This window comes from Apus apus, chromosome 3 (assembly GCF_020740795.1).
Source record: "Apus apus isolate bApuApu2 chromosome 3, bApuApu2.pri.cur, whole genome shotgun sequence".
Classification (NCBI taxonomy): Eukaryota; Metazoa; Chordata; class Aves; order Apodiformes; family Apodidae; genus Apus; species Apus apus.
In genome coordinates, this window is record NC_067284.1 from 33,224,338 (window position 1) to 33,237,469 (window position 13,132).

Consider the following 13,132-nt stretch of genomic DNA (forward strand, 5'->3'; position numbering starts at 1 on the left):
GAAATTTGAGGGATATAAAGGTAATGGCCAAATCCAGCTGTATGTCTACTATACGTAACTGACAAACTACTGGAAATCTAGGAACCTGTGAGCTTCTAATAACTTCCTACCATGGCAGCTTAATTGCTGCTTGCAAACGTGGGAGAAAGACTTCTCTGTGAGTTTATACAACTACTGCCAGACAACACAAAGGGAAGGAAATGCAACTACCTGTTGGGAATGTGCAACACCTCCAGACAGATAATGAAGATAACCTCAGCATAAACCAGCCTACTCATTACAGAGCACAATGCTAGTAAGAAGAAATTTTCTGTAACTTATGAGATTGTCTTTGAGTAGGAAATATCTTACAAATACATATTTGAAAGCTTCCCATATTTGTTGATTACTCTCTCAGGTTTGTGTGATATAAATCTTAAATCCCTGTAACTGTGTTACTAATTTCTGTTAGAACAGTCATAACTCACAACACATTTGGTTCACTACTGAATGTAGCACAGAAGATGACAATACAGATAAGACACAGGTGTCACTTGTCTCTGCTTTTGAATATAAGGCAATACTTAAATTGAAATTACCATACGGAGAACATTCTGACATGCTTTGTCTTTTCTGATCCAAAAGCTAAAAAAGGCACCAATTTTCATTACATGCTGATAGACTGTAGTATAGTAGAAAATGTTGTCCCAGGATTGTGTCTTTTCATTATCTGTGACTGCTCCTTTCTTCACTGACTGCAGTTGAGCAGCAGCCCCTCTAAATTTTCAGAAACCAGATGAAGAATAGACGGCCCAAAGGAAGGAACAACTACACCTTAAGAAATAAAAAATAACTTTCAGATAGCAAGGCTTACATTTTCTATTACTTAAAAAGAGAAGCACCCTCCCTCATAACCTGTTTTCTCAAAATAGAAACCCAAGAACAGAGAATCCCATACTACAAATTTCTTAAGAAACAGTCGAAACATTAAAAATCATGAGAGTCTATCAACTGGCAGAGCAACCACCTGGTATAACTCGGTAAAATTTCTGTTTAAGAGTTTTCTCCTTAGATCTACAAAGGGTACGACGCAAATTATTAGGAAACATGAACTTAACAATCAGCATGCTACTATCTCTTAAAAATAATAATGAAGAAGTGCTGCCTATCATACTATCATCAACAACAGCAGCAATCACGCAGCATACACCTTCATAACCTACGCATGATGTTGAACTACTAAATCACCAGCACTAAAAAACATCTTTAAAGCAAATTTCACAGGAAGACCAGAAATGGTTTCCTGATAATCGCACGTTGGTATTTTCCTTGTATATATGTGTGATAAGCGGTACAGTCTCTCAGCCAGCACATGGGAAATGGAGGATATCCTTTGTTGGGAAAAAGCCCAGTGTGTGATTTTCACTTTGAAAGTGTTTAGGTTACAAGTAGGAAGCTCACATTTCTGTTTGTGAAGATAAACAACTTTTTTCCTATGCTTGTTAGAACTCTGAGGTAAGTAATATATTATTTGCCAGACGTTCTTGTTTGTACAATTTTCTGTGTAAAGGATTAGACTGTTCTGGATGGAAAAGACTCTCCTAAAATGATACATCAAAACTCATAATTAGCTTAAAGATCAAAGATGCACTCAAGTGTCTTTTTATTAGTGGCAAGTTTTTTCTTTTAACACTTGGCAGTCCCAAAGCACAACTCTAAGATACTACTTCATAACAACCCTGCTTTCCAGTCATTTCACAGTTCTCAAAATAAGCAAACTAAGGTTAAGTCCAACATTTCCCATTCTACATCATAACTAATACTTTTTTATTTTACAACATTTTTCACAGGGAACAAAATATTTTCTACACTACGTAGTTTCAGGATACAAAAAAAATCTCTTAGCACAATTCAGTTTCATGGTTGCTTTCCACTTTACCTAAAATTTCTTAGGTAAGGACTGTATAGAAGGAATGGCTGTCTTCTAAAAAGTTTCAGCCTCATCCCACAATCTTGAAGAAGACAGTTGAGACAGTGTTTAATGCAGCATGACCCAATACTGCCAATCAGAAGACATGAAAACATCCTAAAAGTAAAAATCTTATACTCTAGTCTTAATTTGTTCTATTAGTGTTAAAATGCCAGGCACAAATACTAAAAAATTGCAAAATTTCTTCATAGCTTTTACCACGCAGAAGCCAAAAATCAATTCAGATTTTGCTGTAACTCCAACAGCACCCAAACCCCATTTGAACGACAGTTGACTCTACAAAAGGCATGAAGCACCAGGTGTGGACAGGTGTTTTTCTCTAATTGTAGCCCCATTACATAAAGACCCAAAAGAGAGAAAAGACAATTAGTAGAACGCAAAAGTATGAAAGGATGAGAAAGTAAGTCTTAAGACTGATAAAATTGTTCTGAAAGGCTATGACCACAGATGTTAAGTGTGGAGTGTGACACACATGAGATACCTCCCACATCCCTTAAAGTAAAAAATGAGAGACTGTAATGATAGATACCAAATTCTTACAACCCCTTGTACCAAACTAGTGAGAGCACTATGTCCCCAAACTGACAGAAAAATACTAACCTATTTAAGACAAATGCTTATTCTGCCTGTGAGTGAACAGAAATCTGGTCAATTCAGTCAGAAGCAGGTTTAAAAACAGCTAACCTGGAAGCCTACAACCAAAGCAAAGGATGTTCCATCCTTAATTTACAGTCCAGAACTGTTCTAAACCAGTATCAAGAAATAAATAAAAGGGGTGAATTAAGGTATTAAAAGAACTGCCCTCACTTTTATTTCCTGCAGCACAAGTCCCCTCTGCAGACTTCTTTCATGAAATATCCAATGCATTACATGAAAACATACAAACTAGTAGAATCTGGTGTCTTAATCTGCAATTATGTTATTTCAGGGTTAACTACTAAAGAAAAACTAGCTTTTACTAGTTTTTCTAAAACTTTTTTTTTTCTAAATCTAAGAAAAATCCCTTTTTGAGAGAAAATTAGCATTTTTGAGGCATATTAAATAAATAAATGTGGTGATAAAGAGTAATTATAACAGGCAAGTAGAGGACCTTAAGAAAAAGATAAATTAAACTGTCTAAAATAACATGTGTGAAAGACAAAAAGTACCAGGAACAGATGATTTAGTTGAAAAGCCATGCAATTTAAGGAAGACAAAATTAGTAAATATTTCTACCAATAAAGAGATCTATATATCCAAAACAGGTATTGTGTAAGAAACCAGACCCATTTTAAAGTTACTCTTGGAGAAACTGAATCATTGAGTAGGCAAGAAATATCTGCCCTTGAAACATTTCCAGTTTATAACTCCAACCACCCTGAATTAGGAGAGTGCTAAGATATAAAATTATTTTCCAAAACCACCTGAAAAGAAGCCAGAGACGCTTCAGGATTTATTTTTTCTTAAAGAGCTTAATATCTTCCCTACACCAAAAGTACATTGCTTCTAGCCTCAACAGGGAGTTTTCTGCCAAAACTGCAGGAAAGTGAAGAAATCCAGAACACAGAATATTACACTCAATTAATTACATGCTTAATTGCTCTCTTCTTTTAACAGCCTAATGAATAGAGCAAGTTTCAGTTTCAGTATGTATATGTAGCCCAAAGTTTCAAGTCCAATAAAGGAGACGGGACTGATTTGAAATGTCTGTGCGAAGATCAGACATGTTCGTGTAACCAGTAGTAAACACTCAGGATAAATAATATCCCTTGCTTTCAGAGCATTCAAGAGCTACCACGCAGGGGGTTTTCTGTACAACCTGCAAAGAGAACTTTACATGTCATGGAAGCTGACAGCCTCAATTAAGAGAACCTAGATCAACTTAGATGCCAGGCCAGGAGACCACCATGTGTTGGTGGAGCTTCTTCCTCTCTTCATTTATTTGGCCAGGACCTGGTTGCACTGTTGACTCAACTTACGTTTCTGAGTCAGTAGTCTGAAAAGTATCCCAAGGCACACACAACTTTCATTTCAACCTTCCTGAGGCACACATCAAAGCAATATACGAGGAAGCCAGCTGGCAAGAAGTAGGTTCCAAATGTTTGCATAAACTGCAAGTTAACTATTAAAATACTGGCAAACAGCCCAATTCCAGTCAGAGGCACTTGCCCTCATTAAAGCCCAACAAAATAAAACAAAAACAAAGTGTCTAAGCTAAGCCATTCAAGATGTTACCTATGTAAAACAAACATTTAATTTTCAGTGTCAGATGCAATTTTAATTTTACTCAGTCCTCACACTGTGTACCTGCATAAGGCATTTTCTTGCCATTTAAAACAAAATCTTCCTGTCCTTTCAATTAAACAAAAAAATCAGTTTCCTTTCCCTCCCCTAACAGTTTTGCACATATAAGAAACAACTGGAGCGACTTTTTTTGTTGTTGGGTTTTTTTAGTTGTGGGGTTTTTCTAAGAACAGCACAGTTCTCCCAGACATTCCTAGTCTCAAATGTCATACTTATCTTGTTGAAAATTCTGCAGAAAAAGCTAAAGCATGCTGTAAATGACTACGGACAATATTATGATACCCATTGTCAACTCTTTTATAGTACTGAAGTTCAAGAGACAGTAATTTTTTGGGTTTGCAATGGAAATTTAGCTTTGGCATTAACAATGGAGAGAATGGGCACACGTACACAGATAATTCAGTCAGACATGAGCTCAGTCAGACCGTACTCCAAGCTGGCCGGACACGAGCCAGCTCTAGTTCACAAGTCATGTAGCTGTGTTAGCACAGCACTGTGCCCACACCAATAAAACCTGCTGAGAGGCAGGGCATATTAGGCTGGGCACAGTCCTACACTGTCTGGCCAACTTCAATCAAGGACAGAGGATGCTTGGTCTGTCTGCACCCATTCGCATACATATGCACTCCTGCTCTGTAAGATTTCTGTGCATCTCTTCTTCTGAAGATTGTTTTTTTTCTTATGTTTTAAACTAGAGGGTAGAGTACAGCACCATACATCTGAGTTCGTAAGTACCCTCCTTGACCATAACCATGGTAACTCCTTGTAGCTGTTCCAACGAAGACTTAAACAAAGCAAGTTACTAGCACTACAGGGCAATGAGGGGTAATCAAATGGATTCTATTTACACCAAAGTACTCCCAAGAGCTCTGAAACACAACTGTCCTTTATAGTAGCAGCATTTCCCCCAGGCATTTCTTCTGTTGTGGAATTCAAGAATTATAACTCAGTTCTTGTCAACATCTCAAACACAGAGGGCACATCTTAATTAATATTCACTTCTATCTCAAAGTAAACAAACAGAAAATTAACTATTCATTGGAAAAGCAGTGAATCCTAGCTCTTAGGAAAAGCTAGAAAATTAAGAGAGATCAGGTAATCTAGCAAATAATGAGTTCTTTAAAGTTTTGCTCCAAAGACACACACAACTAAACTCACCTCTGCAATGTGCAAGGAAATTACTCAATGTTTCAAGGATGGAAATCACCCTTGTCTTAATAATCTACTGACACAGAAACCAAAAGGCAGATGTGCATCTCAGCTCAAATGGCAAGCCCAAAATATCAAAGAATAAAACTGTAACATGAACACATTAATAACACTGAGTTTTCCTTAATAACAAATGTCCTGAAGCCTCTTAAGGCTGACACAGCTTCTCCATTTTATATTTTTTTCATTTAAAAAGGGAGATTAAAAAAAAAGCCAGCCAACCAAAACAGATTTAGTGAGCTACATCCTTGACTTTTTAGGAAATGCCAGCCCCTTCAAGTCTTGCCTGTGAAAAGGCAGACAGGGTAAAAAAGCCAGTTATTTCAAACTAACTTCTTACTACTGTTAGTTTTTCTAAAATAAGCATTCCATGTTTTGAAATTAACTATAGATAAGTGACTAAATAGTAGTCATCCCAGTATTTATGATATCTTCATCAGCCTTCAAACTCAAAGTCATTGACACGAACTGAAGAAGTTAAGCTTAATCTAGGCAGTGGTCTTTGAATAAAATTTTAAAGTTTCTTACACACAACAGAACTTCAAAAGTAGAATTTGAATTTGGATTTATATTTTAACATTAATCATGTGGGTATATTTGTATTTTCATGTGTCACTCTAAGTGTAAAACCATAAACTAGTACGATCCAAACACGACTCAGGTACCAATAATGAGAGGATGGTGACAAAGGATGATGTTTTAAGGAAAGAATTGTGTTAATTTTCATGGGAATACCCTCCATGCTGCAAAAATACTATATAGCATTAGTCAATATTTCTGTTTGCAGTAGTATCTGTTAAACGTGATCTGAAATCTAATATAGAGTGCTTATATTTCTTAGCTAATAACTACTTATCTGAATTAAGAAACATGAGTTCAGTATTCACAGAGATGAATCTACAAGACTGAGATGTTTGAGACAGTAAAAAAAAAGCATTTTTCATTTTGATTTATAGTATGTGCAAGAATACTCAAGGCTGGATAGAACAAGTTCTAACACTCACTCATCACTGGTGACAATCAAGATAATTAATTTTATTTTTTCTAAGTGGCAATGTTAGATATGCACATCTGATGTGCTATGGCTGTGAAGTTCACATATCATCCACACCTTCATAAAAAAATCTCAGTGCACAATTTTCAGAGATGCAGAACCTTACTCTTAGTGACAGAAGGAATGTCTCTTCCATCTGAATTACTTTACATAGAGTAACTAGTCCATTCAAGTTTTAAAACTGATCAGACTTTGAAAATATGGAGAGTTTGTCTTCCCTGACCCACTAATTAAAAAAATGATCTAAAAATGCTTGGAGAGATACTCTCTAAACCTTACAAAGGACAAGCAGAAACAAAGTGTTCAGCTTGTAACAACAGCTAATACTTTGTCTTCAACAGAAAAATATTTGTAGTGTCCCCACTCTTTGTTATCCAAAGTGTGGAACAGCTACAGTTAAGAAATTTAAAGCTAGTTAGAGCTGAACCACAGAAATTGTTCTTCATAAATGACACAGAAATAACTCACGTATAAAATTTTATCTTTCTTAAAATGCAAAAATGTAATAATACATTATAATCAGATTACAGAACAATTTAGAGAGGTGTACTGTTGTGCTTAGACATGTACACACAACAGGTACATAGTGTCTATTCCACAAAGAAAAATGTAATTTATTATTCATTTTAGTTGTAACCAAGACCACAGGGGATGGGGAGGTCGGGGCAGGCTGCAGGGGGCAGGGACAATAACAATACAGAAATAAACTAAAGAAAATTAAATTAAAATCACTTTGAAACATATTATCTGAAGGAAAACTTCTTGGCCGACTTAAAAAACAGTGGAATACATATCGAAATTACCAAATGTTACAGTTTGCCCACAATGTGAATAAAATTACTTTAAAAGAAACATACATATGTACATAGTCTGGTCAGCTGTTCTGCATGTAACATTCACATATATATCTTACTATTTACCTCCGAACAGGCAAAACCAAAAACAACCCAGTGAATGCAGTGCAGAAACAAAATAAAAACAAGAATGAACTGTAGGTGTAGTTTTCCATAACCTAACACCAGTTAAGTTTCCCTAAAACCAATCTGCAGAAATATAATATACAGCTAACCTACAGTTAAGCCTTTTAAGTGAGGAGCTGCTCAAGGGAAAAGCTGCAGTTCAAGCAGAGGCTACAGCCAGGAGCCAGATGTAAAGCCACACAGTAACAGTTCTCTGTCAGAACAGAAAAGAATATTTACTGCCATGATATGTCACTACATACCACACATTAAAGACAGTAATTCAGTTTTTCACAACAAAGAAAAATTATTATCTTGAAAATAAGATACATAGCTCCTATTTAGGAATGCTTTTCTGATCAGCCATCAGAAACTACTTTTTCCAGCAAAGCTCCACTTGTATTTCCTATTGTCATTAGCCAGTTTTGGAACTGGTAGCACAAGGCAAATTACAGGCTAGTTATTTTAGTAATTCAATATGTTGCATTAATAAATTATGGTTAGCTTAAATTTACTTTATGATGAAAAGTCAAAGAATGTAGACATGAATTTGCAGAAGTAATTTTTCAACATGAATACCTGAATGACATGAAACAACTGAGTTTTAAAAGAGCAATATCAGTAACAATTTATATTACTTACTGGTATATAATAGATATTCATTTTAGGGGCTTCATTGGCCGTCATTAGCATTCCTAAAAAGAGATTTTCACATTTAAAAATACTGGTTACAAGAGGTTAACACTATTTTTTTAAAAAAACTGTATATACTCAAGGCATTTAATTCACATGAAGTAGATTTATGCATAGGACTTAAAATATCTTTCCAGGAAAAGAAATGGAAAAAACAGAAATATGCTGGCACCAAAAAAAAACCCCAAAAAACCAACATAAATTAAAAAAACCCCAAACCAAACAATGGCAACCTGAGTATTTGTAGGGAAAGAACTCCTGTAAGTTAGGGGAAGGGAGGTGTAATCACACTACCTGCAGCTCATACACCACATATTCTTGGCCTGCAATGGAACTGCTAATTGGGACCCATAAGAAATTGTTGCATCAAATGCTTAGTAAAAAAAAGGCCTGATAGCAGCAGAGTTAACGAGGCTTTGCTTTCTACATATTCATCCACTTTTGTACTCTTAACTGTTCAGCAACACTTCAAGTAACACTAAGTCCTGAAAACCATGAGGTGCCAGTTTTCATAACAAATTTAACTAGTTCATCCCATAGAATCATAAAAGTATTTGAGTTGGAAGGGTCCCTAAAGATCATCTAGTTCCACACCCTCTGCATGGACAGTGACACCTTCCACTAGACCAGGTTGCTCCAAGCCCCATCCAACCTGCCCTTGAACGCTTCCAGGGATAGGGCTTCCACAACTTCCCTGGGCAACCTGTCCCAGTGTCTCACCACCCTCACACTAAAGGATTTCCTCCTAATGTCAAACCTAATCTCCCCTCTTCCAGTTTTGATACATCACCCCTTGCCCTCTCACTGCAAGCCCTTGAAAAAAGCCCCTCCCCAGCTTTCCTGTAGCCCCTTCAGGTACTGGAAGGCTGCTATGAAGTCCCCTCAGTCTTCTTTTCTCCAGGTTGAACAACCCCAGCTCCCCCAGCCTGTCTTTGTAGGAGGTGCTCCAGCCTTTGGATCATCTTCGTGGACTTTCTTCAGGAGGTCTATGTCCTTATATTGGGGGGGCTCCAGGACTGGACACAGTACTCTACGTGGGGTCTCAGAAGAGCCAAGTGAAGAGGGGGAATCACCTCCCCTGACCTGCTGACTATACTGCTTCTGATGCAGGCCACGACATGGTTGGCTCTCTGGGCTGCAAGCACATATTGCCAGCTCATGTTGAGCTTCTTATCCACCATCTCCCCGTAACACTCTTTAGAATGAATCCAGCTAGTATTGCACCTACCTTGGACCTAAATCTGCATTATAATTAAAAGGAGATTTGGGTTGTTTTATTTTTAAACACACACCTGTAGTCTGAACAAAGTCATAAATCATTACATGGTTTACACCTTTATCCATATTTAATCTTGGGAAATCAATACAACAGCAGCTTCTCAACAAAAAACACTGTGGCTTCAAATGTAGTAATATTAGTGATATTAGCCAAATGGGGCAAATGGAAAATTTGAAATATCTATGAATATACCTAAGAAACACCATGATTAATGGTAGTAAATACTCTCAATATAAAAAACCTACTGTACAAATATTAAAATGCACAGAAAATCCCCAACTGCCACAAGACTCGTGTAAGTTGAAAATGAGAAATACTCTAAGTTCCCTTCTGCATAAGTGAGTAATAAGGACATTTGGCATTTACTTCCATGTTTGTCTCAATTTTGTCTTTCCAACATAGGTGATCATCATGTAATTCAAAAGATAGAATATGAAGAAGAAAAGAGCAATCAAGTTAGATAACATTCTGATCTAGAAGCCCTGTAACATATGCCACTGAGACTATGAATAATTGGGTCAATTACTACACACCCAGAGGGTAGAAATATAATTTACACCCAACTAGAGGAACGCAATTAACATGGGTGGAGTAATCCTTCCTAACTAATCCTTTTATTAAAAATACACAACACAGCTGGAATTAAAATGTCAGAAACAAGGGGGCCAGCTTTCCCAGTAAAGCAAGAAATTTGGGAAAGCTTAGTCAGCAAACTGAGGCTAAAAACCATAACTGGAAAGGTTTGCAGACCATTCAATGAAAAAGCAAGCATTTATAGTATATACATCTATATATACACATACACAATGTACTACAGTATAGTACATAGATTACATACTCTACACATATCAGTACGCTCACTCCTATTCCAGGAGACAAAGCATTTCTCCATGGACTGAGTATGAATCACTAGAGACAAAATGACAATTCTGCAGGTGCTTCAAAGATGACTCTCTTTTGAGAGTCTTCCACCAGTAATTACAGGAGTGAAAAACTGACTTCAGAACAGTACATGGGCATAAACTACAGGGGAAATAAAATAATTAAAGCAAGGAACAACTGCGTGAAAAGGGAAGTCTACTCCACACATTTTCATTGTTTCAGCTTGTTAGTTTTAGCCAATTTTTATGGGAGGAGAGACCACACCCTATCAAAGTATACAGCAGACTAGTTTGATCTCTGTAAAAGGGAAATAAATGACTTTTTTTTCAGATAAGAGGTTTTAATAAGACTATATTTGTAAAGACATCTGCCATTCAGTATCATCAGTTCAAAAGAATGAAAACACAACTATGAAGTGGTAGTAAATGGGAGAAGGAGTTTTAGAAAAAGCAAATGTTAAATTTTTTTTATAATTGACACAAATGAGGCACAGATTTTTGTACACTGAAGATGCTGTTAAGGTTCATTTATGCTCTACAACTTAACTGATGCTGAGTCAAGGTTACTCAGGAAGTAGTAAAACTTCTTCCCCTAGCACAATTCGGTGCACGTGTGACCAGAGAAAAGAGATTAATAACTAGTTTAAGCAATCCACTAAAGTCTGTCATTGTGTAGTTTGGTCACAGATACACAAAGGTTTGCTTGCCATTGAAAGACAGCAACACTGAAGCTGGTTGGTAAAATAATTTCATTTTTAAAAGACTGACAACAAAACTCCCACAAAACTACTGAAAAAGAACAATTCACATCATACTAACCCACAGTTTTCCTTAAATCTCAGAATCATACAACAGTTTGGGTTACAAGGAACTTTTAAAGGTCATCTATTCCAACACCTCTGCAATGAGCAGGGACATCTTCACCTGCATCGGGTTCCTCAGTGCCTTGTTCAACCTGACCCTGAATGTTTCCAGGGATGGGCATCTACCACCTCTCTGTGCATCTTGTTCCAGTGTTTCACAATGCTCATTTCTCCCTTCTATCTAGCCTAAATCTACCATCTTTTAGTTTAAAACCATTACCCTTTGTACTATTGCAACAGGCCCTACTGAAAAGTTTGCCCTCGTATCTCTTATAAGCTCCCTTTAAGTACTGAAAGGCTGCAATAAGGTCTCCTCAGAGCCTTCCACACAACCGGTGATCTTTGTGGCTGTGCTTTGGCCTCAAAGAGCTCCATGTCCTTCCTGTGTTAAAACCCAAGCTAGGCAAAGATCTCTTGGGTTTCCTGTATCATGTTGGCTTCTCAAACATTCAGTGGTGCTGTGAGAATGCTGGGGCACCAATGAGAGCACTGAGCTATAGGCATACTGGTACTTAAATTATACTGTAATTTCCAGCTTTCCACAACTGGAAACTCATATTACTGAAAGTATTTTCTTATTTTCAGATGTTCAATCTTTATTATTCTTCAAATTCTGAAAAAGTATGAGGTGGTGCTGGGCATCTTGAACTCTGGAGCAACAGTATTTCTGACAAGCATGCAGTGAATTAACTCTCACCTCAAATCTCTTCATTCCCACTGCAAAATGTTGTAGGTTTTCCTCTGTCTCAAATGATTATAAAATACAGCCTAGTTTACATAGCACCATAGTTCTTACCAAAAGACATCAACCGGCCCCCCTATAGACACGGTTGAAGAGAGAACAATAAGAACTGACTTAAGGAGGAGACATGGAACACAGGACTAAAATGCACAATCTACATTACTGATCTCAATGTAGATGACAGACACATGAAAAAGTAATGTCCAATAAGCAACATTAAGGAGATTTGTGCTCTCACTTCTTTGTGTTACAAGAATTTTCCTGTAGACTCTCTTGAAAAGAATTTCTGCAAAAGCCCTTGAGGCATGTCTATATATCATGGAGCTATAGAGCGTAGAGTAAGATCTATTCTTGTAGATATTTATACTGGACTGGTTATGACCCAAGCAACCTGATCAGACTTTGAAGCTGGATCTAACTTCAAGTTTGGCCCTGCTTTGAGCTAGAAATACACAACCCCCAGAGATGCCTACCAAAAATTATGCTAAGATTCTACGTTGTCAAATAGCTTGTTTCACTCTCTGTCATGAGCCCTTCATCTTCATTACTGCATGGGTGGTTATCTACTCCTGGATTCTCTTTTGGATCAAATCAACTAAATTATCAAGGGTGAAACCTGGATGAAATGCTAAAGATAATTCACTCCAATGACCTCTCTCTGTAGCCACCACAGATGAGAGAAGATCAGGGTTGTCTACCTCCGTGTTGCACAGTTCACACTGTTACCACAGTTATTCTCAAATGCACCCAAATGGACTCAAAAATACAACCAGGCCACACGAGATGTACCCTCAGTGCCATGCCATAAAGTCCCTGTTTTGGCAGGCTTCAATTCTTCACTTGCATTATTTTTGGCACTTTGAACTAGGAAAAACAATATATGGCACACAAATAAAATGGTACCAGTGTCTTTTTTGAGGGCTCAGGAAAACCTAGCCCAACTCCTATGTACTGAAAGACCATTTTGTTTCAAAGGAGGCTATCTAAACCTGAGCAGCATGGAAGTCAGTTAATATTTTCATCATGCAAGGTTCTGCAGACCATTACAGTTTTGCTGCTGTATAAAGTATAAAATGCCTACCATATCAGCAGGGATCAGTATTTAAGTGCTCACCTTACAAATAAAAATAAGTTTAAAAAGGGCATATCCTTAACTGAAGTTGGCAGAAAAGACAAGGTAAGTTTTAACTCATTATGAAT

General features: G+C 37.1%; 1 protein-coding gene across 2 annotated transcripts in view; it reads right to left on the minus strand.

The window, feature by feature from the left end:
- The window catches only part of NOL10 (nucleolar protein 10), a 60,367-nt gene that overhangs the window by 31,853 nt on the left and 15,382 nt on the right, over window positions 1-13,132 (minus strand). For both annotated transcript variants that reach the window (XM_051614018.1, XM_051614019.1), the window contains exon 13: window positions 8,117-8,169. In XM_051614018.1, the coding sequence (XP_051469978.1) occupies window positions 8,117-8,169 (53 nt within the window). The remainder of the gene's footprint in view (window positions 1-8,116; window positions 8,170-13,132) is intronic.